The sequence below is a fragment of the Equus asinus genome, chromosome 4 (genome assembly GCF_041296235.1).
Source record: "Equus asinus isolate D_3611 breed Donkey chromosome 4, EquAss-T2T_v2, whole genome shotgun sequence".
Taxonomy (NCBI): domain Eukaryota; kingdom Metazoa; phylum Chordata; class Mammalia; order Perissodactyla; family Equidae; genus Equus; species Equus asinus.
The window spans coordinates 36,653,383-36,680,990 of record NC_091793.1 but is presented as its reverse complement, the minus strand read 5'-3'; the positions used below and the strand labels follow the sequence as shown (position 1 = coordinate 36,680,990).

The 27,608-nt window shown below is 44.4% G+C and overlaps 1 protein-coding gene across 1 annotated transcript; it reads left to right on the top strand.

Moving 5' to 3' along the window:
• Window positions 1-1,016: 1,016 nt before the first annotated feature.
• On the top strand, window positions 1,017-26,754 carry HAL (histidine ammonia-lyase). The gene is made up of 20 exons (XM_014850709.3): window positions 1,017-1,740; window positions 2,411-2,471; window positions 2,570-2,597; window positions 3,141-3,215; window positions 3,308-3,380; window positions 3,472-3,538; window positions 3,842-3,879; window positions 4,507-4,632; window positions 6,675-6,814; window positions 8,573-8,620; window positions 9,234-9,381; window positions 10,096-10,191; window positions 10,289-10,347; window positions 11,409-11,489; window positions 13,766-13,831; window positions 13,908-14,073; window positions 16,983-17,117; window positions 22,217-22,325; window positions 22,425-22,494; window positions 24,923-26,754. Exons 1-20 carry the CDS (start codon window positions 1,494-1,496, stop codon window positions 25,061-25,063), a joined length of 1,974 nt encoding a protein of 657 aa, XP_014706195.1. The 5' UTR covers window positions 1,017-1,493; the 3' UTR covers window positions 25,064-26,754.
• The last annotated feature ends 854 nt before the right edge of the window (window positions 26,755-27,608 follow it).

Below are 27,608 nucleotides of genomic sequence, written 5' to 3'. Positions count from 1 at the left end.
AAAATTCCAGGGTGCGGTCAGGATGTGGGTGGCTGAAGTGCAAGTTTCAATGAGGCTCAAGGAGGGGCAGCTTTTTATCTGTATGCTTCCCAGGAAGCTGTCAGAGAAAGAGAGATTCTGGGTATGGGTGTTTTCTGTGAGCCACTGTGTCTCTATTCCCAACAAAATGTTTTAGTGGAAACAGACTTTTCCAGATTTTTCTATCGCATAAATCAAATCTCTAGAAACTGGCTTACACTAAAATGCTGCTTAGTTAAACTAGCGCCCACATTTCTTTGATTCCTTCTTCAGGCTCTTCAGATCTCCTTCATCCTAGTGGTAATGAATTGGGGGCAGGGAGCAGTTTTCTGTGTTGAAGAAGCTTAACTGGATCAGGGATATCCATGTGCCAAGAGAAAGTATTTATAAAGCAATATAGGTGTAGGGAGTGTTACGGTCCCAAGAATAATAATTGCAAACACTTCTGTAGCATTTCCGATGTACCAAGAGCTGCTCTGAGGGCCTTACGTATGTGAACTCGCTTAATCCTCCCAACAGCCCTTTGAAATAGGTACTATCATTATTCCCATTTTAGAGATGACGGAACTGAGGCCCAGAGAAGACAAGAAGCTTACCCAGAGGTCACACAGCTCGTAAACGGCAGGGCCAGGACTCGATGCCAGGTAGATCCTACAAATACTGCAGTGAGGCAGTTAGCCCCTCTGCCTTTGCATGAGAAAACGGAGGCTAATTAATAACTCACTTGCTCAAGGCTAATAAGTAGTGGAGCTGGAGTCCCACCCATGGCTGGCTGAGCTGATAACCTCCAAGCCATGGAGGCTCAGTCGCCAGATGGTGACCTTTCATTGTGAAAACGATCTCTGGCCTTTCCAGTCCCACCTTGTGGCGGGACAGCTTCAGAAAACCTTAGCCGTGGCAGGAAGCAGTTGCTCAACACCTTTGTGGAATAAACAAATGAATGAGGATTGCCACACTCCCCGGTGTCAGAGTTGGCCAGCAGGGTGCATTTTACAGTTGAGTAATTCCAGATAAAGACAGGAACATGGTGTTTATAAGCTGCTCTTAACGGAGGAGAATGCAGACAGAAACCAGGAGAGGAAGAAATCAGGAACCCTGAGGACAGGGGACCTGTAGCAGGGGCCAGCGGGCGCTGGGACCCCAGTGGTCTTGCTGCCAGCAGGGCAGCATCGCAGGTGGACAGGCCGCTCTCCTGCCTGCATCCCCCTCTCCCGCCCCGTAGCTCAGCTGCAAAAACCCGAAGGGACACCGCGGGGCTCTCAATAAATATTTGTCCAATGCGTGAGTGAGTAAAGGCAAGGGAGGGGGCGTGTTTTGAAAGTCCATCCTAGCCCTCCCTGCCGACCACACCTCGGTAGTCACTCCCAGATAAAACTCTCCCCTCCCGGTGACAGTCACCAGCGACTGTCACTGGTGGAGGAGTAGGCGCCGCCTGGTTCCCTGGCCTGCTCTGCCGTCGGGGCTGCTGCGGAGCCATGCCCCGGTACACGGTGCACGTGCGCGGAGAGTGGCTGGCCGTGCCCTGCCGGGACGCGCAGCTTACCGTGGGCTGGCTGGGCCGCGAGGCCGTGCGCCGCTACATCAAGAACAAGCCGGACAATGGTGGCTTCGCCTCGGCGGACGACGTGCGCTTCCTCGTGCGCCGCTGCAAGGGCCTGGGCCTGCTGGACAACGAGGACCCGCTCGAGGTGGCCCTGGAGGACAATGAGTTCGTGGAAGTGGGTGAGTGGCCGGAGCAGCCCGAACGGCGGCGGCCTGGCCTGCTCGGTGCTCAGGTCCCTGGGAGGGAGGTCCTGGGGGCATCTCCGCTGCAGGGTAACCGCGCGCTGGCGGTGGGCGGGCGCGCGCGAGGCCCCTCTGTGTCTTCGCTTGTCACACGCGCCGGTGAGGAAGGTCGGATTCTTATCCATCTTTTACAATGAGGCAAGACTCAGAAAGGAGGTGCTTTATTCAGAGTCAGTTAGTTTGCTGGTAAGTAGCAAAGACTAGATTTGAACCCAAGGCGGCAGGTCTGAATCCCTTTGCAGTTTCAAGTCATTTTGAAGATCTTTTCACCCTTCAAAGGAACCTCACCGGACTGGAGGCCAGCGGCATGGAGGAGATCAGATTTAACACAAAATAAAGCTGGGGATGGAGGCGGGAGTTAGGTCTTGAACTTTCATTTAAACTCCTGTGTCTACCCCCCACCCCCACCCCTCAGACCTGTCTCTGCCTTTTGCTCCCCTACTTTGTAAAGACGCTGAGAGCCCTTGAAAGCATCTGAAGGTCATTTAAACCAGCCTTTTCTACAGAATTCGTAGGCAACTGAAGGGCCCTTTCTTGGTTTACCAGTAACGCCAAAGGCGGCTCTGGGTGTAATCTGTGAGGGGTCTCTCTTGCATTCTTGTTTCAGTTATAGAAGGGGATGCCATGTCTCCCGACTTCATTCCATCACAGCCGGAAGGAGTTTATCTGTATCCTTTCCTGGGTCTGCTCGGGGGTGCGGGGGGTTCCTCCTTCCGGTGAGGGGTCTGGGCCTCTTCCACCAGAGTGTTCCTTTACCTGGCTCCAGATACAGCAAATACCGGGAGCCTGAAAAGGTAAGCCTCAAGCCACTTTCTTTTTGTTAAGAAAATTAGGTCCCCCTGGTTTAAGGAGGGGGAGGGCCAGTAAAATTTATGAGCCAATACTATTAATTAGGACAGGGCTTTCATGGAGCTCTGTGTAGTAGGAACGGCATTACGCATTTCCATTTCTAACCATCCTTATGCAGCCTCCTCTTCAACAATGCATTTTTTTTTTTTTAGATTTATTTTTTTCCTTTTTCTCCCAAAGCCCCCAGGTACATAATTGTGGGTCCTTCTAGTTGTGGCATGTGGGACGCCACCTCAGCATGGCTTGATGAGCGTTGCCATGTCCCTGCCCAGGATTACGAACTGGGAAAACCCTGGGCTGCTGAAGCAGAGCATGCAAACTTAACCACTCGGCTATGGGGCCGGCCCCCAGCAACCTGTCTTTTTAACTAGCTTCTTAATGTTTCACAGCAGTGATAAAATCTCTGAAGTGCTAAAGGTCGGTTCTGCTAGAGGCTTCCCTACTCTCTCCTTTGAGCAAACTCACGGAGCTTCCCTTCTTTTGTGCAGTACATCGCCTTAGATGGAGACAGTCTGACCACAGAGGATCTGGTCAACTTGGGAAACGGACACTACAAGATAAAGGTATGGGGGAGGGAGGGGGAGGATGTCCTCTGAGCTTTGTCGCTGCGTATGAAAGTCTTCAGCGTGCTCAGCTCTGCCCAACGTTTTCCCAGCTCACCCCAACTGCGGAAAAGAAGGTGCAAAAATCCAGGGAAGTCATAGATAGCATCGTGAGAGAAAACACTGGTATCTTTTTCTCTTTGTGTTATACAGTTCTTTTTAGAGACTTAAAAAATATGGCCTCCATCTAATTGGATAATGTGTGTTTTTATTCTAGTGGTTTACGGCATTACGACAGGTTTTGGGAAGTTTGCCAGAACTGTAATTCCCATCAACAAGCTAGAGTAAGTGTGATTCTCGCTCTCCGCACCAAAACACATATTCACATGCCACCTACCCCCATCTTTGAGATTTCATTCAACAAGGGGAATAATGACCATTTGCCCCAACTTACAGATGGGGATGAGGCTCGGGTTAACTTGGACATGAGTTGGTGTTGAAAACACAGGCTTGTTGGCTTCTTCCATTGCATCACGCTGCCTCATTCTGTCCCCTCAAGGATTTAACTATTTTCCTTTCATTTCCCCAGCTGAGGGAACATTCTCAGTGCAAGGTATCTAAGAGGATTTTCTTCCTTTCTCTTCCAGGGAGCTCCAGGTCAACCTAGTACGTTCACATTCCTCAGGTAAATCATTCCAAACGTTGGGTGCCTCCTGGATCTTGTTTGATTTGATGAGTAAAGTACAACACAGCATGAGGCATCCTATAACAGCCCCAAACAACTAGTGCATTCCAAGGGCTGGGTACTGATTCTGCTGCAGGGGAGGGAGGGAAGCAGACAGCATCAGACAAGCCTGGCTTTTAGCTGAATCTCAGAAAAAAGAATGGGCCGGTGGGAGGGACAGGGTTGGGATGGGAGTATGTATGGCATTATGCCAAGAGAGGGGTGCATTCAGGGAATGAAATTAAGGCTGGAACCCCGGGAATGAGTTGATCAGGATGAGGGGAGATGAGAAAGTCTGTCAAGAATCAGCTCCCATCAGATTGCAAGGGAGCTTGTGCTGAGCAGTCTGGACACTATTCCAAGGGTGCTGGGGAAGGTGAGAGCTCCCTGAAGCATTTCAGGAAGAGGAACTGAGAAAGCAAAACCGGGGTTTCATCTTTGTCTGGAAAATGGGACTTTAGACAGTCCGGAGGGAGAGCAGGGTAACTATTTGAGTCAAGAAGTGGAGAAAGATTTGGGAGATGGAGGCAGCCAGGAAGTGGAAAAGATTTTGTTTTTCTTGGAGAAAACATCAATTCTGTTTTGTAGGTGTTGGGAAGCCACTAATCCCTGAGAGATGTCGGATGCTCTTGGCTTTAAGGATCAATGTCTTAGCCAAAGGATACAGTGGCATTTCCCTGGAGACCCTCAAACAAGTTATTGAAGTATTTAATGGTAATGTAATGGATTCCTGTTTGACCCTCCATTGAGGCTGGGCGTGTTCCACAGGTGGACTTGATTCACAGGATGGTGAGGAATTGGTTGAGACAAGATGACATAAAATAGTGTAGATGAATGGAAAATGGGCTTGGCAAGAAGGAGGATAGCAAGGTGGGGGGAGTGGGGCAGAGACGCTTACTCCTGTGTACTTTCACCCATTCTCCATCACCCTTCACTTAGCACTTGGCCTCTTTAAGACTGGAACCAGCCCCTTAAGTCTGACCTTAAGTTCAGGGCTGGAGAGAACTTTGATTCAGTGGTGCCCAAATGTGGTTAGAGAAGTTGTATCAAATCATCTGGGAAACATAAAGATTCATCCCAAAGACCAATTCAGCAGTTCTGGTTGGTGCCTGGGAGTCTGAAATCTTAATGCTCCCCAAGTGGTGGGATAGCCAGACGTAAGTAACTGCAATCCAACTTCTCACAAAGGTAGCACAGAAATGCAAAGAGATTAAGGACTTGCTTGTGATAGAGAAGCCATACAGTGCCAGGATGTGATGCAGTGCAACTCTTTGGAGCTTACTTCCCAGGACAGGAAAATTCCTATGTGGAGACCAGACTTGAAATGCTTGGGAGGCCATTGTCCCTTCTCACAGATAGGATAAATATTCTAGGTCAGTGGAGGCTTGGGGACTCTTTGGGGTGAAGGAGTGGGAGGAGAAGCACGGCTGGGCAGTCACATAGAGAAAATGCACGCTAGAGTTCCCACACTGTTGACACAAGTGACCCATAAATATGATCTGCCAGTTAGTGAATAGCAATTTGAATGAACAATCTAGGACATAGGGCTGTGCTATGACCAGTAAGGATGTCAACATCTATTTCCACTCCCACCCTGGTGTGCCCTTCTATGAGCCTAAAATCTGATAGTATGACTTCCGCTGTAAACCCACCTATGCTTTGTGGATGAGTCTAAGACACCTCTGGGCCCTAGAGTTCTGAGAGTTCCCCAGGGTGAACTCTGATCTGGAAGCTGGCTGTGGACAGCACTACTTTATCCTACTGATAGTATTTAGCAGTTGGAAAAAACACTGCTACCAGGAGTTTGAGTTTACTTTAGAAAATGAAGCCCCTCTTTTTGGTAACTTATTGGGACTTTCCTACCAAACGGTACATGTCTGTTTATAAGTGGTGGTGAGGTGGCAGATGAGGGGACTGGGAATCTGGCAAAAATGAAGAGACTAAGTTGCCTTTGACTTTCCCTCCCCACAGAGCCCCTGGCAACACTTTGGTGTACCTAACCCTTCTGGAACGTTTCATTACTTTTCTAATGTAAACACTTACATGTTTCCAAACGTTCTCCAATAGGTTTTAATGGCTACACACAACTCTGGGTCATATGAAAATTTCTTAATTCCATATTTAGATCATTTCTAACTTTTTCTTCTTAGAAACAAGGCTGTAATGGACAACAGCTAGTTCCTAATCACATCAAGATACATTGCTAGAATTTCTAGAAATTTCTGGATCAGATTAGAAACATGCACAGTAACAGTAGACGAAGGGGCAGAAGACTAAGGAGGAGGAAAAAGTTAAGCAAACAGATCAAGCCTTTGGGGAGACGGGTTCTAGATCACCTTTTTTCCGTGTAGCCTGGTCTTGATCATTCTCTGTGTACATTGTTCGCCCAACCGCTTTCACACAGCATGAGCATGTCCTGGCTAAAACCTATAATGCTTCCCATTGTCTTAGGATAATGTCTAAACTTAAAGTGGCTTACAAGACAAGGCTTTGTTACTAGGAGGGTCCTCCTTCCTTCCCCCTCCCTCCCTCCCTCCCTCCTTCCTTCCTTTATCTTCCTCTCCCTCACCTCTTTCTTTCTATAGTAGCTCAGCTAGTTCCCTTAAGCATTAGCTGTGTTTGAGGAATTGTCTTTCCCAAGGTATTTGTGCCATAAAGTGACACTAGATCCTACTAGGGGAGGTTGGTCTCCCTGGCAAAGTGAGGGCAGCCAGAATGAAGCGCTCTTGAATAACCAATGCCTACTTCTCTCCCAGCCTCCTGCCTGCCCTATGTTCCGGAGAAAGGAACCGTTGGTGCCAGCGGAGACCTTGCTCCGCTCTCTCATCTTGCTCTTGGGCTGATTGGAGAAGGGAAGATGTGGTCTCCAAAGAGTGGCTGGGCTGATGCTAAATATGTAAGACTGATCACCGCTTCCACCTGCAGTACTTTCTCTAGGCTGGACACCTGGCGTACTTGCATGCTTCCTATCTCTTAATCCTTACAGCAGCCCGAGGAGAGGGCCACCGTTATTCCTGTTTCATAGATGAGAAAACTGAAGCTTAGAAGTCAAACTAGGCCAGGCTCTTAGCTTGCATACTCGACTGCCAGCCTTCTGGACTTGGTGATCGATCACCTTGGTCAAAATGTACACCTTCCAGTGTTAACCCCAGAAATTTATTCTGCACCTAAAACAGACTGTGCCAGTGCCTATTAAGAAGGTCACACACTGTCGTGAGTGTATTTAGTCACTGGTCTTACAGATGCAGAGCTGTGGATCATGGCATTTACTGTATGGTTTCTGGAAAGCAGATTCCATTTTTCCCCCAAGCTCCTACCCTGGTGGCTAATCAGAAAGGCTTGCTTTTGATAAAGCTTCATTGTTTTCTTCATCCACTTCCAAATTCCCTCAGAGCAGCCAAAAAAATTATTTGAAGTGTCATCTCCGATCAATTTCTGGGTAGTTCCCCAGCAGTAAGCAAAGGGGTAGAGGACCATAGAGGAAGAAGAAGTTAAGGGAGCAGATAGTCCCTATGGGGATATGGGTTCCAGATCACCTTTCTTCTATGCAGCCTCCTCTTGATTATTTCTCTGCGTAGAGAGTTCACCCAACCACCTTCACATAGCAAATCTGAGCATGTCCTGGCTAAAACCTGGAATGCTTCCCATTGTCCTGAGTATAAGTCTAAACTTAAAGCGGCTTACAAGAGTCTTGTTTGTCATGCTACCCCCCACATCCCTCTCTGCCAGGGTTCTATATTACAGAAGCTGGAGCTTCCCTGCAACTCGAACCTGCTGTGTCCTAGGCAGAGGGCCCAACACGTGTCCATTCTTCTCTTCCCTGCTCACTCCTGTTCCTCCTTCTGATAAGTCCTCTCTGCTCTTCTGGTCCTTGTCCTTACCTCTCAAGTCCCTTTTGCCCCTCCTTTGTGCTCTCCCAGCACCTTACATGATTATCCACTGAACCCTACTCACTTCCTGCCCCTGGAACACTCAGTATCCTATTACTGTAAATTGCCCCTGAGCTTGTCTGTCTCCATTTTTCTCACTGCTGGCCCAGCCTGACACCCAGAACAGATTCTGGTGTGTAATATAGGTATTCAAACGAACTTTTGAAGTTGACATTGAAAAGGGTACTGGCTCTGTCGTCCTTCTTCCCTAGAGGGACCTTAACTCAGTGACTACGTTCACTTCTTTAATTTCAGGGGAAGATTTTTCTGCCCTTTTCCCAACAGATTTCAATAAGTAGGACAAGGATGGAGGACTTTTTAGATCAAGCTCTGGAGGCAAGGGAGTGTGGACACACAGCCAGGAGCCCAGCCTCAGCATGGCACAGGTGTGCCTATGTAGTCAGGAAGCGGCAGTGAAAAAAGAGAATCACTGAGGTGGAAGCTGAACATGAAGGACCTAGACACCAAACTTCAGGGTTGATTCTGTGGACACTAGAGCCCCTGACTTAAGTACAAAAATTATTTGAAAGATAAATCTGCTTTCAGACTAAAGAACAGAGCTAGAAAATAGACCAGAGAAGTTGAATAGAGCCAATTCATTGAGGTCTAATTTTTTACAAGATAGACCTTTGGGCTTAAGGATCTTTTGTTGGATTCCACAAGAAATTAGAAATAGGCTGGTCTTTCATTTGATAGCCATTTTTATCTTCTTAATCATTCCACAGGTCCTGGAAGCCCATGGATTGAAACCAGTTGTTTTGAAACCAAAAGAGGTAAGGAGACTCAGGGAAAATGTGTTCATTTGGTGTGTTTATTTCTGCACTATTTTCAATCTTAATATCAGTCTCACTGGTTTCTCAAAATAAATGTGACTTACATGTTTGTTGAAAGTTGAAAGATTCTTCATGCCACCAATGCTTACGGGTTCTCTTACATTAGAATTTAAACTTCAAATTGGGATCTCTAAGGATCCCTTAGAGATACTCTAAGCCAAGATCCCTTAGGATGCTCTAAGCCAAAAGTCTTGGACCAGAAATTTTTAGGATGTCTTGTCTACAATAATGAGAAGTTAAGGAAGAAATACAGCATAATTAAGAGCTAACGACTTTCTGTGCAGTCTATGCTGGAGCTACCTTGCTGCCTTGAGAATGGGGGTACTTAACAGCTATTCCATTTGCCAGATTTATACTAACAATTTCACAAAGGATTGCATTTAATCCTCAAGTGCTTAAATAAGCATTACTGCCCTGTCCTTTAGAAAACATGAATAAACGTCATTCAGCTGGCTGGCTAACTTCTCTTATGAAAGCATAAGATATTAAATCAACTTGTACGTAGGTTCGTTACAATAAATAAAGTAGGAAACTTCTCTCTTCCTCCCCAAAGGGTCTGGCGCTCATCAATGGGACACAGATGATCACCTCCCTGGGCTGTGAAGCTGTCGAGAGAGCCAGTGCTATTGCGAGGCAGGCTGACATAGTGGCGGCCTTGACTCTTGAGGTGTTGAAGGGCACCACCAAAGCCTTTGACACTGGTCAGCATGGGTCTTCTGCTCTGTTGTTATTCATTCAACCCGAGCTGGTGGGGCGGGCTAGTCAAGGTCTTTAGACACAGGAGTGCTAGAGGGGAGTGGTGGGGGAGAAGGAGAAAATCCAAGTGCCGATGGCATACTCAATACTGCTACAGCTTCATCTAAGGTATGGCACCCTTGATCCTTAAAATGACCATGTTTTACAGACAGACACTGACCCGAGTTAAGTGGCCTGCCCCGGGTCACCCAGGTCTGCCTCCCATCAAACTATGTGTTATCTTAGAAATCTGTTCGTAGGGTTTTAGAATTAGAGTAGGATTTGGGTTGATCTGCATTAGAAAATTGAGAGAAAAACTGTAGAAATGGTAGCTTATCTAGAAAGTAGCGAATTTGAAAGACTATTATATGTAGCAGGACAGAAAAACTGTCTAAAAGTGACTCAGTTAAACTAAGCTACTACAGAGCTCCCTTCCATGGTGAGCCTAAGTCTTCTTGGGGTAGGCCCAGTGTCTTGAGTTGAATTCTCTCAACTCATAGTTTGCATTTGGATATTTGAAGTAGAAAGAATAAAGTCAACAAGGAAAATTTTGCTTTTGGAGTTAAGTTTCTAATTCTGAGTGGTGGTTAAGGAGCCCTGGGACTTTTGAGGGCTGTGTCAGCCCCGTGGGTGGTCCTGAGCCACCGCTGCCCAGGCGTTCTCTCCTTCATCAATTCCAGACATCCATGCTGTTCGCCCTCATCCTGGGCAAATTGAAGTTGCTTTCCGGTTTCGGTCACTCTTGGACTCCGATCACCACCCATCTGAAATAGCAGGTCTGGGCACGTTTATGTGAGTGGGCTGATTTGGTTTTGCGTTTTGTGGAAAGAATTGATGACATGTCCCCTGCCATCCCCTGCACCTCTTCCACAGAGAGCCACAGGTTCTGTGATCGGGTTCAGGATGCATATACCTTGCGCTGTTGTCCACAGGTAAACAAACAAAAAGTTTCTTTTCTTTCCCCCAATTCAGGGGGGAACATATAAGAAGAGGAAGGTGTTAGGAAATCACGTAATGGTCAATTATAATCCAAATTTATTTACTGCTTCTATTAAAAATTATCTATATCATACTTTCACTTCTCCAATTATTGTGAAGTTTTGATTCTATATGGCAAACTGTTTGTTTCCTTTTGTTTTGGGTTTTTGTTTTGTTTTGTTTTTTTTGAGGAAGATTAGCCCTGAGCTAACATCTGCTGCCAATCCTCCTCTTTTTGCTGAGGAAGACTGGCCCTGAGCTCACATCTGTGCCCATCTTCCTCTACTTTATATGTGGGACGCCTGCCACAGCGTGGCTTGCCAAGTGGTGCCATGTCCGCACCCGGGATCCGAACCGGCAAACCCTGGGCCACCAACGCAGAACGTGCGCACTTAACCGCTGCGCCACCAGGCCGGCCCCAGTGCCTTAACTTTTAAAAATTCTTAGTAATAACCCCATCGTAACAGTTAATGGAGTTTTACTGGTTCTCCCTGTAAAACTTGAACAAGATAGCGCTTGAACCAGCCTGCCAGGGATGTTCACAGGAAAGTCTAATCAAAATCCAAGTGCATATCCTTATCTGCATTTAATAAGTAGACATAAATCATCATAAATAAATCTGTGAGGCTTACTTTAAATAAAATTGCGCAAGACCTAGGCTTGCGTGAGGCGTTGCAGATATTACAACTCACTTGCATATGGCAATTATTCAAATGAGAGATGAACATGCTCCTCAAGAATGGAACAGTATTTCAGCTTGTGCCAAGTTCCAGTCTTTTGAGTAAAAGAGAGTCCTCCATAGAGTAAATACCCTAATTTCCTTTTCCTTAGCAAGTTCTGTTCTAGTTAGGTGGATCAAAAACACCCACGGCGAAGAATTGCCAAATTAGCTCTACAGTAAGAATAAAGCCCAGTTTAAAATGGCCTTGCTATTCTAGGAAGAACAGTGGCCTCTGTGTGACAGGCGCCATTCTCAGTGTCTCCGTGTATTAACTCATTTAATCTCGTATTTTAGATCCACGGTGTGGTGAATGACACAATTGCGTTTGTGAAGAACATCATTACCACAGAAATTAACAGTGCCACAGACAATCCTGTATCTTTTGACTGTCTACTGTATAATTGTCATTATACAATTCCAGCTGGTAATTTTAAGTTTGTTGAAGTGATCCTTTTGTGTAGCATCTCTGTTCTGTCACTGCGTTTCATAGGCTAAGGACCTGAGGCTCAGAGGTTAAGTGACTTTCTCTAGGTCAGAGCTTGTAAGTGGCAGAAGCAGATCTGGGAACCTGATCTCAGTTCTGGAGTCTAACATCCTGTACTTTCAGAATTCACCCATTAAAGATTAAAGTAGGTGTCTCCAGCATCGGCTGAGAGGTTTCATGAAAACATCTGCCCTGAAAGTCACTGCTGAGGTTGTTGGTGGAAGGATGAAGGCCTACATCACAAGTGGGATTGTGCAGATCCTGGGTAGGTTGACATTTGTGCAAGTCTTCCTGGTTCTCGTGACGCCGCACTGCATTAAACAGAAGGCAGTCCTTGACCGCTTACTGAGTATTGACCAAACAGGTATGGCTTTCCCCATCCCAAGTCTTTTTTTTCTGACATGGACTTAAATCAGTGTTTCCATATTTGTATGAAGAATAGTAAGAACACTTCCATTTCTCAAGGATGGCCTCTTCTTTCCTCATGGCTTGGGTCTCTCAGAGCTATCTTGTTTTTGCTATGGAATGTTCTGTGATGGCTTAGCTTCCCCAGAAGTTAATTTGATGAGTCAAGAGTCACGTTGGCGAAGTCTTTATGGAGACCATACTGCCTTTGAAAACCACCGAATCCCTTAGGAATCTATTTTTGCTATCCCACGTCTGCCTCACTTCTTAACACTGGAGAAAGTGCTGACAGCCAGGGTTAGCAGACGGGTTTCACAGCAGCTGCAGGAGTTTGCTCACAAGACCTTTTCCGGGTAGCTTCTCTGACAAGCTTACTTCAGAGTGTGTGTTTTATGTCCTCTCCGATTGTTTTACAGTTAAGTCAAACCCACCCTAGATAATCCTCAACTCACTAACCCACCTCAACACCATCCCACCCCCAAATGGAGTAACAGTTTTCATGAACTCTGTGTAGTCTTGTCGTATCCATCAGTTCTTGCACTGTAGAGGGGAGGGTCCATTCTGCACTTACTTGAGTTAGACTTGAAAGGGTATCTTATAGAATAAAACGAAAACAAGTTACTATTAAATTATTGGATATGGGGGAGGGGATAATTCCCTACTAATTTTTTCCCCCACTGCTTGCCTCAGCAAAAATATCAGCCCAAAATCCTTTCTCAATTAAAGATTCTTAATTGTGGATTGTAATTGTAATATTTGGGAGTTCTCCTGCAATGCTGGTGTTACCTGAAAGAATATTTTTCTCCATTTTCTATGGCAGACAAGGAGCATCTGTGACACAGTAGCTGGCTATTATGGGAGTTAACTTCTAATTGCTGCAACCTAATAGCCAACGAAGTTGGAACAACTAGAGAACAATAGAACATGCTTAAGTTCTCAATTGGTGCAGAGATCACTTGCTGTAAGGATTCAGAAAATGGAGAGAAGCCCGGGCCTGTGGTTGGGGGTGGGTTCATGGTGACAAGCAGAAGCCAGTTCTAATAGGCTCTCAGTCATATGTACAGAAAAGGGGAACTCCAAACTTGACTGAGTGAATGTAACACATGCATTTCCAGCTCTTTCTCACACAGAGGGAGTTCCTGGTTCACAGGTAGTGAATATTCTTTAGTCCAGCAGGCGAAAATTAGCTCTTCGGAACCCAGAAGGAAAGTCTGTTCCTCTCATTTGTCTGGGTGCCTCTTAGTTTAAGGAAAGTATCTGATAGAATGCAATGACCCATGAGAGTGCTAATACTCAGTTAGTCCAAAGTTGCCTCTGGCCTAAATGGGTTTGCCGTGACCCATGGCCGCCATCTGCTGTGAATGCTGCCGCAGGATCACTGAGTAGAGAGTTTGAAAGTTTTCCCAGAACTGGTTCTTCCAGACCGTTTAGTGGTTGCTCCTCAGCAAAGTCTTCCAGCCTGCAGGTTCTTCTATGGAGCACACGCTCACAGTCCCCGTTGAAGAAACAGAATTTGCTTTTAAACTGGTGTCCTGGTCTCTGTTCTTAGTTTCAATTGGGTGAACAGGATTCATCTTTAGGGTTTCGTTTTTGCTTGGTGTCCCTTTATGTCAACAACTGCTTGCAGAAAGACTTTCCTTCCCTCCACCCCACAGTTGTCCAAGGGCTGCCACCTCCATGTTAAAAATAAGTGGGCTGGGAAAAGAGTTATGCTTGAAGTGATCAGCAAATGTTATATTCAAGCCTTAACCTGTTTTGAAAGATGGTATTTGCCAATAGGGGAGAGACTATTTCCGGAGGAAACTTCCATGGCGAATATCCAGCCAAAGTAAGTGTTTTAGAATTGCTTCTGACCCTGAAAGTATATTCTAATATAGGCCAACTGAATTGAGACTCTCTTTCAGGCCCTGGACTATCTGGCCATTGGAGTCCATGAACTTGCTGCGATTAGCGAAAGAAGAATCGAGAGGCTCTGTAACCCCTCCCTCAGCGAGCTGCCTGCCTTCCTGGTGGCTGAAGGTGGCCTGAACTCTGGATTCATGATCGCCCACTGCACAGCTGCAGCCCTCGGTAAGGACACTGCCCTTTTCCCACAACACAAGCCTGTCCATCAAAGTGCCTTTCCATTTTACCTGAAAGTATCAAATTCTGTCTTTGAATGAGCTCTAACTTTTTCACTACCTCCATTTGCATCCTACCTCTCTCTATACAAATGCAAAGGTTGTCTCTTTCATTTTTTTTTTTAGAAAAAAATAGAAAATAAAACTTAAACGATGTTATTTGTTATTAGTGCTATATAGTTGATTCTGACTCCTAGGGACCCTGTGGACAGCAGAGCAGACCCGGTCTGTTTGCTCCATCCTCTCCCCTTCCGGCGCTGTATCAGACAGTGCTCCACTGCCCTTCACAGGGTTTTCATGGGCGATCTTTTCGGAAGTGGGTGGCCAGGTCCTTCTTCCTAGTCTTTCTTGGTCTGGAAGCTCTGCTGAAACCTGTCCACCATGAGTGACCCTGCTGGTATGTGAAATACCAATGACATAGCTTTCAGCATCACAGCAACACACAGCTGCTACAGTATGACAACCGATGGATGGTGGTGTGGTTCTCTGACCGGGAAATCAACCTGGGTCACGGTGATGAGAGCATGGAATCTTAACCACTAGACCACCAAAACAATCTTATGTCAAAACATAATAATACACTAATGAGATTGTAAATAATGAGGTTTCCACCATTTCTCTGTAGAAAGCAATTGGACATCACATATGAACTTCATCTTTGTAGATTTTTTTCCTAATCTCAATTTGGAGACTGTCGGAAGGAAAAAGACAAAGATGTTTATGGCTAATGGTGAAATTTGAACTGACCTGAGTGATTAAACTTTGGGCTCATTCTGTTAGATATACCAACCACTAAAAATGTGATTACAACATGCGACAATGCTTGTAAGGAGCAGGTTGCCCTCTCTGAAAGCTGATCTTCAATGTAGCTGATCTCTGACTCAAGGCTGTAAGGGATGGATCAGTAACATATCAGAACAGGGCCTGGCACAAAGGAATGCTAAGGGTTTCACTTATGTTCACTCATTAATCATCACAACAATACCATGAGGCAGGTACTGTTATTACCTACATTTTACAGATGAATACCTGAAAGTCTGAGAAATTAAGTGACTTACCCAATATTGCACAGCTAGTAAGAGGCAGAGGATTCAAACCCAGGCATTTGGCTCCCAAATCTATGCTCACTTCAATTAATGAGGATCTCATTTTAATCAATACTTAATCCTAAAATACAGTTGCTAAATTTAACAAATAGAAATGCAGGATGTCCAGTTAAAGTAGAATTATTTGGGACATACTTGTACTAAAAAATTATTTGTTTTTTATCAGAAATTCAAATTTAACTGAGCATCCTGTATTTTTTCTGGTAAACCTACTCATCAGGCAGGATTGCTTGGTGGTAAATTAAGAGCGTAGACTCTGGGTCTGAAGCCCAGCTCGGCCATTTACCAGCAGTGTGATATGGAGCAAGTGTCTTAATTCTGTTGACCTTCAGTTTACTCCTGTGTAAAACGGGGATGATAAAGTTGCCTACTGGGGCTGTTTTGAGTATTAAATGAATTAATGCATATAAAACCTTAGAACTGTGCTGGCACTAAATAAATATTAGTTGCTATTGATATTACCCCTAACCCCCTCTTTCCCTAAACCTCACAGTAAAACTCAACACAAATAACCAACAAAGAGCCTCTGAATGCATCTTCTCCTCTGTCCAGTATCTTCTGTTTGCTCTCTTACCTGCTTATTAAAATATCTCTTCAAAGGGTACCGACTTCTCCCATGAACCTGGGGGGCAGGGAGAGTGGTAACTGATTTCTAGAGAACATCGTGGACTGTGGGAAGCCTCATTTGAATGTGTTTCACTCCCATGCTGCCTATTAGAGTTGTTCAGCTTGCTTTCATTATAGTGAAACTGGTCGTTTTCTTTTTTGGGTCCCTTGTCGGTTATCTTTCTGAACAAGTGCCACCACAGCCTGCTGAGCTGTATGGCAGGGTTAGGGTCCCAGGACCTGGGACTGGCAGTGCTGAAGCCTGGAAGTCCTGGGCAAACCAGGATGAGCTGAGCACCCCAGCTTATCGCCAGGCTCTCTCAGGATCCCTGACAGCACTGAAACCAATTGAAGCTTCACTCAGAGCTGCTTTCAAGGTCAAAAACAATGGGAAAAAAACTCTTCGAGTTTGACCTTTCCTGGCTTCTGAAGCCGAGGAGAAGGAACTCTCTAGGCTAGGTCCTTGCTACTTAAAATGTGGTCCTTGAGCCAAAAGTAGGGCCATCACCTGGGAGTTCGTCAGAACAGCAGAATCTCGGGCCTCACCCAAAACTCAACATTTGCATTTTAATAAGATTCAGTGATTTATATGCACAATAGGGATTGAGAGACACAATCTAGGCCATCTCTAGGATTCCCCAACCTGCCCAAGATATCTCTGGGAGTCATCAAACGTTTGCGTAAACCCAGTGCGTCGCTTAAATGTCACCATTGAGCAGTCTGCACTGTTACATCGTCTTGCTCAAGAGCTGTGGCTCCAGCCTCAATCCCCAAATGCCACGCCTGACTCCCGCCCCTTCTGGTGACACAACCAAATTGTTCTTGAGAACCCAGAAATGACCCTCATGTCTCTTTTTCCCTAGTCTCCCTGGCATGCTAAATGCTTCCACTTTGGCTTTGTAATACTAGCATTCCCATCCTGGTCTTATCTCAGAACTCACTATAGCTTTAGAGTCCTTCTCACTTTCGGAAAACAAACCAATGTGTTTCCTTTTCCCAAAGTAACTTTGGACCATCTGGTACTTGGTTAATGACCAAGAGCTCCTGGAGAGGGTATTCCATGCTGTGGAGCGCTTTGGGAAGCCACATGTCATTTTAGCAGCTTTTCCTATTAAGAGCATACTTAACTCGCATTGTCCTCTTACAGTTTCTGAGAACAAGGCTCTGTGCCACCCCTCGTCTGTGGACTCTCTCTCCACCAGCGCTGCCACAGAGGACCACGTCTCCATGGGAGGATGGGCGGCGAGGAAGGCCCTCAGGGTCATCGAGCACGTGGAGCAAGGTAACCCCAGCCAGTCCGGGATGGCAGGCCTTGCTGATGAACTACTACACAAGTGGTCCTCAAAGTGGGATCCCCGCAGGCAGCATCAGCATCAACTGGGAACTCCTTAGGCAGATTCTCAGGCCCCGCCCCAGACCTGCTGAATCAGAAACTCAAGGGAGGAGAGCAGAACAATCTGGGTTTGACAAGCCCTCCAGGTGATGCTGATGCTTGCTGAAAATTAAGAACCACAGCTAAGCCAGTTCATCGGCCGACTTTTTTTTTATTGAGACTTTAAAAACATATTCGAAAGTGGAGAGATTAGTGCCATGAACTCTCATGTACACCTCACTCTGACTCAACAGTTAGCACATTTGCTTCAGTTTTTCTTTGACTCTTCTCAAACTATTCTCAAGCAAATCCCTGTGATATTATTTTCTTCCTGCATACTTCATCTCTTAAATATGAACGCATTCTTATCCATCATGATGCCATTATCATGTCCAACAAAATTCAACAATGTCTTAGTATCACCGTTGGGTACATATTCAAATTTTCCCAATTATCTCAATATCTTTACAGTGGGTTTGTTCAAATCAAGATTCAAAGCGCACGTTTTAAATTTGGCGCTCAAGGTTTTAAGTGTCTTTTCCTCTAGAACAGTCCCCTCTCCCCTTTTTGTTGTCTTCATGCCACTAACATGACGTTCATCCTGTTAAAAGAAACCGGGTCAGTTTTCTGATAGAGACTGACAGTCTGGATTTATCTGTTAGCTTCCTCGTGGTGTGACTTCTAACTTGTTCTCTGTTCCACGAGTTTCCTCTTTGTTGCAGTTGGCCCTAAAGGTTTGACAAATTTTAGATCCAACGTTTTTTGGCAAAGATACTTCACATGTGGAGATGTGCTAGGCCAACCTCACCTTCTTAATTACTGCTTGCTTTGTTTTTGAAAGAGAAATTGCCTTTCTTTAGGCACGGTTCTCTAAGTTCCTAGGTTTTTGCAACTGTGTCTGAAGCAGTTGGCTGACAAAAGAATATCACTATTTTAAGATAAATGTGAGAGAGTTGAATATTCACTTTTTTGTAACAGCTGTATCGAAATACAATTTACATACCATATAATTCACTCATTTAAATTGTACAATTCAGTGGTTTTTAGTATATTCACAGAGTTGTGCAATTACCACCACAATCAGTTTTAGAACATTTTCATCACCCCAAAAAGAAACCTTGTACCCTTTGCCTGTCACTCTCCCATTCTCCCTATTCTCCGCCCTCCCCTGAGGCTTAGGCAACCACTAATGTAATTTCTCTGTGGATTTGCCTATTCTGGACATTTCACAGAAATAGAATCATACAATATATGGTCTTCTGTGACTGGCTTCTTTCACTTGGCATAATGTGTTCAAGGCCCACCCATGTGGTAGCAGGTGTCAGTGCTTCATTCCTTTTTATGGCCAAATAATATTCCATCGTATGGATAGACCACATTTTGTCTATCCACTCATCAGCTGAGGGACTTTGGGTTCTGTCCACCTTTTGGCTAACATGAATAATGCTGCTATGAACATTTCTGTACAAGTTTCTGTGTGGACATATGTTTTCATTTCTCTGGAGTGGAAATGCTGGGTCATATGGTGACTCTATGTTCATGTTTTTGAGGAACTGCCAGACTGTTTTCCAATCTGGCTGTATCGTGTTATATTCCTACCAGCAATGTTCGAGTTCTGATTTCTCCACATCCTCACCAACACCTGTTATTATCTGTCTACCATAGTGTATTCTTAATATTCACTCTTAAGATGGTCTCCCCATCTGCATCAAAGCTTCAGGAGTCACCTTTATTGTTTCTCAGATCTTCTATCCAATTCATCAGCAAATCCACCTTACCTTCGAAAGACATCTCCATCATCTCCTTTTGATCGGTCTCCTTGTTTTCACTACTGTTCCTCTGCAGTCACCACGTACAATAAGTAGAATGAGTTTCTTAAAACATAATTTTGACCACTCCATGCCCCTGCCAAAAATTTGCCAATTACTTACTATTGCTCTAAACAAAATCCAGCCCGTTCAGTAGCCTCCAGGGATCGTGCAGGACGTGATCTGTCTTCTCTCTCCTGCTGCCACCTCTCTCCAGTCCATTCTCTATCCTGGAACCACAGTGCTATTCTTGTTCCTGCAAAAGACGCATCCCTACCTCAGCACCTGTGTCCTCGCTGATCCCTCTGCAACTCTGTTCCCTAAGGGCTTCACGTGGATCACTTCCTCACTCCGCCTACGGAGCTGCCCGGCTTCCACCTCAGTTGCCACCCCGTCCACCCCAGCTAAAACAGCACCTGCCATTCTTCCCTCTTTTTGTTGTTGTTGTGTTTTCTAGTAGCACTTAGTATTCTTGACATACCTAGGCTTGTCTTTCCCAGTCAAATACAAGGTCCGTGAGGGCAGGGATCTTGGCTGTCTTGATCACACCCCTGGATGAACCTAGAATGCCTGGAACAGTGCCTGGAACAGGCTTGGTTTGCATGACAACAAAGTAGGCACTATAAGTCCAATTACAAATCCAGCTCATCTGGTGTACTTAACACATTTACATCAGGGAGGTGCAATGAACAACAACAACAAAGAATTGGCCATTTGTATTTCCAGCATGTTCATTGTTCCTTCGGTTTGCTTTGCTTCAGATGTTAAACAAATACCTGTAAATCTTGGAATCCAGTGGTGCTGGATATAAAGCAAGATAAGTGCCTACTTATTACAGCACGAGTGATTCTTCATTGCCTAGGGGATGCAGAATGAGAACAGTTCCACCTGGTTGCATGGAAAGGCATCCACCAGTTGAGCACATGGATTAAAGGGTGAATGAGACATACTTTCTCTCTGCCCTCTTAGAAATTAGAGTCTGACCAGGGAGGCGGACATTGGACAACAACTTGGCAACTCTCTGTAGCAGCTGCCAAAATTCTGACTAAAGTATACAGTTCTAGGAGGATATAACTGAACCTGTTCTAGTCTGAAAGGATGAGAAAAGGCATCTCTGAAGGAGCATTTAAGATTAAGCCCTGAAAAATGAATAGGTCCAGGTAATTCAGGGGAGGGGTGCAGTATTAGTTTCGCAATGGAAGGGGGACATGCGCAAAATAAGTTGTTTTGGGGATGCTTTGAGATGAAGATACAAGACATCCAAGTACAGGTGCCTATACTCAGGAAAGAACCAGGACAAATGACGAAGGGCAGTGCTCTCTGCGTGGAGGGAGCTGAAGGCTGCTGCTACAGGTAAGAAGGAGAGAGGACACCAGGAACAGAATCTTAAGAGAGGATTGCCTTCAGGGGAAAAGAGGACCTGAAACGTAATCGCCCGCTGGAGGAAGGAGGGAAACCTTTTCAAAGGGAGCCGCTTAAAGAGTTCAGGCTGGCAGAGATCTGAAATGAGAGCATGAGAGCGAGACTGAAGCGCAGACATCTCAAAGCCTGGGGGAGGGAAGAGGACGCAGGGTCAAGAGAAGCAGTCTTTTCTTAGTAAAAGGAACACAGGTATCAATTAGCCTCAGATGTCAATAAATGATAGTGTCAAGTTTTAAAACCTTGAGAATATTCTAGCAGTATACCTAAGTAGAACTGTTATTTATTTCCTTAGGATGGTTGTAGTTCATGTGAATTATACCCAGGTAAGGTGAAGAAAATAGTCACATAAAACCAGAAGGTGTTTCCATGATTTTTAGGATAAATTCACTGTGTTTAAATTTTGAAAGGGAAGGTTGAAGGTGGTTATTATGCCATCGAATATCAGTTTATTTCAAAATAAATGAGAACCATATGAAAAATATCCAGGTAAATCAAGATACATTGAACCCTATTAATTTGGAACAATGAAGTACGTGGTTTTTAAAATCTGTTGATGGCATCAGGGAGAATGTTGGTTGGGGACAGCAACAAAGAGCATTTAACAAAATGTTGCAGAGGTGGCAACAAGATTTTCCTGCCATGTTTCATGTTTATCTTGCAAACTCATCTAGGAAGCCCCCTGTTACCTGCACGAGCGAAATCTGTCATTGCCCCCTTTCACATTCTCCAGCCAAGAGGCCAGGTTTGTGTCTCTGAGTAGCGGAGGAAATCAGAAAGACTACCAGTTCTGATCTTGAGCCCCAGCTCTATTAAATAAGTGAATGCGCTTATTCAACAAGATGCTTTACTTCTCAAAGTTTCCAATTCCTTACGTGTAGTGAGGAGACTGGACCAGAAGATGTGAAGTTTCTTCCAGGTCCAAAATGGATTCTGTAACTTCATCCTCTCCCATTGTGACCTGTCTGTACTCACCAGTTTGTAATGTGCTTCATAAATTTTAAGACAAGTAGTCAAATGTTTTTAATACTCCATTTCGGTTAACCCCTTAAATTCTCTGATCAACTTCAACCTTCTAGATTATTTTCTTGGCAAAAAATGGAATCCAAAGTGGTTTAATTTTGAACTCTATTTCTATTAAAAGTCCTTCATTAGACTTGTATCAGATGTAGAGAAATTTAGATTTTAATATTTAGAGTTGATCGCAAGGGATGGGACCTTTAATGAGTTCTTAGCTAGGAAAAGATGGAGCAAAGATTGTTTTATCAAGAAACTTAAAGTTGGTAAGACACCAATTTCTAGAATTTCAGTTTTAGTGGACTTGGGACCTTTAGTTTGAAGACTTGAAACAGACATCACAGAATCAGTCCAGGGCAGCCATTCACTGTTCTTTCATGGGCTCCTTCAACCCTTTGATGAAGGTATGTGCCGAGTATTTCAGACCAAAGGGAACAGCAAGACTGAAAACAAATTGAAGTTTACACAAAGGTGGAAATAGGAAACAGGTGTCACCCATCCACCCATCCATGAGGTGAGAAGGGGTCAACTGAGACATTTACCTGGGTACTTCTGCCCTTCTTACCATTAAAGATAAAACCAAGGGGTTAGAAAAGCAGATTTAAAATGGTAGCCAAATACCAAGGCGGCTTCATTCTACCAATACACAGAGAACCAACTATCTGTTAGTTGCCTAGCAATGGCCACCAACTTTGGTGTGATTTATATCCCTCAAGCATGAAGTCAGACTTTAATCAGCCACACTCTCCACTTTTCTCGTTTTAGTGCTGGCCATCGAGCTTCTTGCAGCCTGCCAGGGCATAGAGTTTCTACGTCCCCTGAAAACAACCACTCCACTGGAGAAGGTCTATGACCTGGTGCGCTCTGTTGTGAGGTAATGTCAAACAGGGCCCTGGAAGTGACACCACTTCATAACTGTCAACCCTGGCAGTGGGTAACGTTTGGCTGATGGTTTGATGTGCTTTCTCTGTAGGCCCTGGATAAAAGATCGCTTCATGGCCCCAGACATCGAGGCAGTGCACAGGCTGCTCACAGAGCAGAAGGTAAGCTGGCTACTTGGCTTATTTCTTAGTTTGGGGTCATTATGGGAAAGCAAAGTGGGAGTGGGGAGTAGAGAAACATTGTCTTATTTTGTTTCCTGGCTAGTCCTTGGAAGTGAACAAAATGGTACTTAGGCAACTTCCACGGCCACTAAGAAGCTATTTGATAAACTCATAAGTCTCCCATGTTGCACCAAACATTGAATGTCTGAGGATTAGCAGCTGAAATGAATTTTCAATGGAGTTCTGGGAGTATTCATGGAGAGTAAATGAGATAAAGGGTCATGGATCCTCCTCACCAAGAATGTTCTCTTTCGTTCAAAAGTACTTTCTCTTTCAGTAATGCTACTGCCACCACCACCTGCTCCAATGAACCCATAGACCAGAAGAGAAAACAAGGACCTACATCTGTCCAGTGCGTGGGGTGTCCTGCCCCATTGCCCTGGGTGAGATGTGGTTTCTCTTTACTGCTCATTTCCTCTGGCTACATCGACTATAGACTCATCTGATGGGGACAGATGCCTAGCATGTTGACTCATGTTTAAAATATATTTTTTAAAGTTCCTTAAGCCTTTTGTAGTAATCTGTAGGTATCATGCTTCCTAGAATTGCTTGATTCCCCCTGGAACCGTTGCTCTGCTCTTGGGCAACGATTTTCTCTTTGATCTTCACACCTGTCATTTCTAAGTGTGCCCGGCACCCTTTCAGGGGAAGCCCCTTGCTTGCTGCTAGTAGAGAGGTGTGTGAATGGTTAGCCTTTTATAAAAAATTGAAATATACAGGAGTCGGCCCAGTGGCTCAGTAGTTCAGTGCGCATGTTCCACTTTGGTGGCCCGGGGTTCGCCAGTTCGGATCCCAGGTGTGGACCTACGTACTGCTTGTCAAGCCATGCTGTGGTAGGCGTCCCACATATAAAGTAGAGTTAGATGGGCACGGATGTTACCTCAGGGCAGTCTTCCTCAGCAAAAAGAGGAGGATTGGTGGCAGATGTTAGCTCAGGGCTAATCTTCCTCAAAAAAAAAATAAATAAATAAAATTGAAATATAATTGACATATAACATTATATTAGTTTCAAGTGTACAACACGATTCAATATTTGTATATATCACAAAATTATCACCACCATAAGGCTAGTTAGCATCCATCACCATTCATAGTTACAAATTTTTTTTCTTGCCATGAGAACTTTTAAGATCTACTCTCTTGCAACTTTCAAATATACAATACAGTATTATTAACTACAGTCACCATGCTGTATATCACATCCCCAGGACTAATTTATTTTGTAACTGGAAGCTTGTACCTTTTGACCCCCTTCACACATTTTGCCCCCCTTCCCCTTGCCTCTGCCAACCACCAATCTATTCTCTGTATCTATGAGTTCAGTTTTTTGTTTTTAGATTCCACATATAAGTGAGATTATACGATATTTGTCCTTCTCTGTCTGACTTATTTCACTTAGCGTAATGCCCTCAAGGTCCATCTATGTTGTTGCAAATGGCAAGAGTTCCTTCTTTTTATGGCTGAATAATATTCCATTGTGTGTGAATATACACCACATTTTCTTTATCCATTCATCCATCAGTGGCCACTTAGGTTGCTTCCATGTCTTGGCTGTTGTAAACAATGCTGCAGTGAACATGGGGGTGAAAATATCTTTGTGAGGAGGTTAGCCTTTGAAAGAATACATTTTCCAAGGTAATACAAAAGAATAGGAAATGCTCCCTGGCTGTCAGTGGCAATCAGATAAAGTGCAGCTGTAAACCAAAAACAGAGCCATAATTTGAGAAGATGTCATGCTTGAAAGAGAATAGGTGGGAGGTGGAGGTAAACACCAAAGAAAGGTCTGAACAGAGCTTCTGAAACTGTAATGTGCATGTGAATCTCGGGGGATCCTGTTACAATGCAAATTCGGATTCAGGTCTGGAGTGGGGCTGACATTCCGACTTGTCCCAGGTGATGCTGATGCTGCTGGTCCACAGACCACACTTTGAGTAGCAAGGGTCTCAGGAACAGAGCTCATGTGGCCTGGTAATAGAGCAAATGAAGAAATCCACTGCCTTTACCATTCAGAGTTTGCTTTAGAAAATACACAGGCATACCCTTGAGCAGCTCTCCTTAATTCTGTCCACAGAAGAATTCTCTAGGTTTTATTTGTTTTTTGGCTTGTTTTGCTTTAGAAGAATAAGCAGCTGAAAACCTTCATGGTTACTTCAGAAAAGTTTCAGACTTTGTATTTTAAAAGCTATCCATGCAACCAAAGAGTAATGGATACAGATCATGTGTCAAATGGCTTATAATAAAAGCAGGCAAATAGCAAATAGTCTAGTCAGGTAGAGATTATGTTTTGACTTCAGATGAATTTGCTGTTTAATGGCAGGTGAAAACAATGTCATCAACATTTCGACTTTGTTTTGTCCTTGTTACTCAGGTTTGGGAAGTAGCTGTACCATACATTGAAAAATACAGGATGGAGCATATTCCAGAATCAAGACCGGTTTCTCCAACGGCCTTTTCACTAGAATCTCTACACAAGAACTCCATCAAAATCCCAGAGTCTGAGGATCTTTAATGGGCTTTGTCGTGGATTAGCAGGTCACATGGTACTCAGCTTCACAGAAAGCAGGATTATGCTAAAGGGGAGACCTGAGAACTTCCCTAGGTAGCTCAATCCATTGTATAATTCAGTTCTTCTAAAACCTACTTCGGGTAGGCGGGTGACAGTAAATCTAGCACTGTGCTCTTGTCGACCTGGTTGGAGATGCATCAGGTGTTTTCAGACTGTAAGAGATTTTTTTCTTTCTTAAAGATCAACAGACCACTCCCTCTTAGGGGTGAGAAGCGTAACCACAATCGCATGAGTCTGTCTTTTACTCTTAGCATTAGATTAACTCAAATCTGGAAACCGATTGATAGCACTCTTTTCTGAAAACAAGAGTTTTGTGATTTGGGGTTTTTTTTGCTTTGAGAAGCTCTCCACTAGGTAACTTCTGCTGACCTTGCTATGCCATCATATGACAAATTTTCCTTAATATACCTTCATAAATAACCCTGTTTCAATCATAATTTGTCCTTAAACTGCTCTTTCTTCTATAAATTGAATCATAGTAAAGAACAGTCAACAGGTCCTCGAGAGGTTGCGTGTAAAGGAGTTAAGGAATGAATATGAGATTGCTATTGGAGTGGCCCTTATTGAAATGTGTATTTCACATTTTTCAGATATCACTATACCTATCAAAGAAAAGGGCTCAGATGCTTACGCTGGAGCTGGATGTTAGTACTATCTCCTCCTTACTAGGTGTTAGCACTCTGTGCACATTCTTATAATAACCCTGTGTGGAGAAGCTTCACAGACAAGGCATCTGATGTTCAGAAGTTAACCAATCCCCTCTCTGTAACGGTAATCATTAAAATGAGGCCCTATTGACAAAGGTCAGATGGGGCCCTAGGATGTGTTACCCAATCTGTTCTTCCCCAAAAAGAAGATAAAGGACCTTCTGGGAAGGCTTAAGTGTAATTGTCCGGATGAAGGATGGGTCAGATGACCTCTTGGCCTCCCAAGGCTAAGATCTGTGACTTTGTACCCATCTGTGCAAACGTGTGCAAGGCACTCCAGGTGCAGGAGCCTGAAACCATGGTTCTAAAATCTGCACTTGGTCAAGGAAAGGACAGACACTCTTGCCAGCTTGCCTACCTGATTACAGCCTAAAATGGGTTCAACGGCATATTTCACAATAGAGTTTTCACTCTTTAGATTGTAACCTGTTCACAGGAAAGGTGGAGACAGAAGTGACCCCTGTAGCGCCCAGCAGTGCAGGGAACAACAGCAACAAAAAAGGTGCTGGGGAATCTGTTTCCTGGGAGGGTGTTCTCAAAGCTGTTCTTTGGTAAAATGTAAACACACACATTTACACACACGTTTATTCCTTCTTATCCACAAGTAAACCCAGCGATGTGGTGGCTGCTCTTCACTCCTGGTTGGGGGTCCTGGATTCCCACAGGCCCCTGTGGTCCTCTGGGTCATTGAGTTTTCTGTGCAGCTCTCACATGTACAACTGACACTGCATGCCTTTGAGAGAATGTCAAGGTAAATACGGTATAAGCTAAGTCTCAACTGTCTTATGTTGTCACTGTATTCTTCGATTTTTATAACACACTTTAACACCTCTTTAGGGAAAGCCTATGCTAACTGCAGCTTATCAAGTTTCTGAAGGATTTAGTCAATGAATGTTAACTCATTAAAAAGGACTTTTAGAAATGTGATAGACTCAGTGTACTTTCTCTTTCGTTCCCTTTGGGTGGCAACAAAGGAGTGAGAGATGTGATTCCTCCCTAGCGGCCTCACCTGGGCTTCCTCACCTGTGTCTCGGGGCAGCCAGAGGGCAGCCCCCACAGAGCAGGGCTTTTCAAGCTTCTGCCAGGCCACGTTTGCTAAAACGCCCTGTTGGCCAAAATAAGTCACACATCAGGCCCAAGACAATGGAGGAGAGTAATAGTCACGCGTATGGATATGTGATTTGGGGGCTGTACTGTAACAATCTACCATATACATAAAAATCCCATACAGAACCTAAAAAAATTTCAAAGAAGATACTTTTCATTGCTACTTTAAACTTGTGTCTCATTTCTGGATCTGGTCACTGGATTATTATCTTTTTGTGAAACTTTCCAATTATCTCATGAATAGCATGATACTTTTGCTTTTTGGGGGTTACTTTGGTTGAAAATATCAATTTATTAACTATAAACATTGAAAATACAGTCCTGGGTCACTTAACGATGGGGATATATTCTGAGAAATGCATTGTTAGGCGATTTCATCCTTGTGCAAACACATACCGTTCACTTACACAAAGCTAGATGGTATAGCCGACTATACACCTGGCCTATATGGTCCTAATCTTATGGCACCACCATCATATATGCAGTCCATCATTGACCAAAACGTCATTATGCGGCGCATGACTATATTACCAAAAGACAAAATCTAAAAAAAGGGGAAATTCAATTCAGCTCAGGGCATAGGCCTACTTAGTCTTAAGGTAGCCCCCCCCCGCAACTCCCTTGGTGTGGTGATTAGTTCCCGAAACAGTTGAGGTTGCAATTTGAGCCAATGA

Excerpts from the sequence above, each read along its gene's own strand:
- HAL (XM_014850709.3), top strand. The coding sequence starts at position 1,494 with ATGCCCCGGTACACGGTGCACGTGCGCGGAGAGTGGCTGGCCGTGCCC. Across the intron at positions 3,381-3,471 it reads CATCGTGAGAGAAAACACTG|TGGTTTACGGCATTACGACA; the intron begins GTATCTTTTTCT and ends TTTTTATTCTAG. Across the intron at positions 17,118-22,216 it reads CATCGAGCACGTGGAGCAAG|TGCTGGCCATCGAGCTTCTT; the intron begins GTAACCCCAGCC and ends TTCTCGTTTTAG.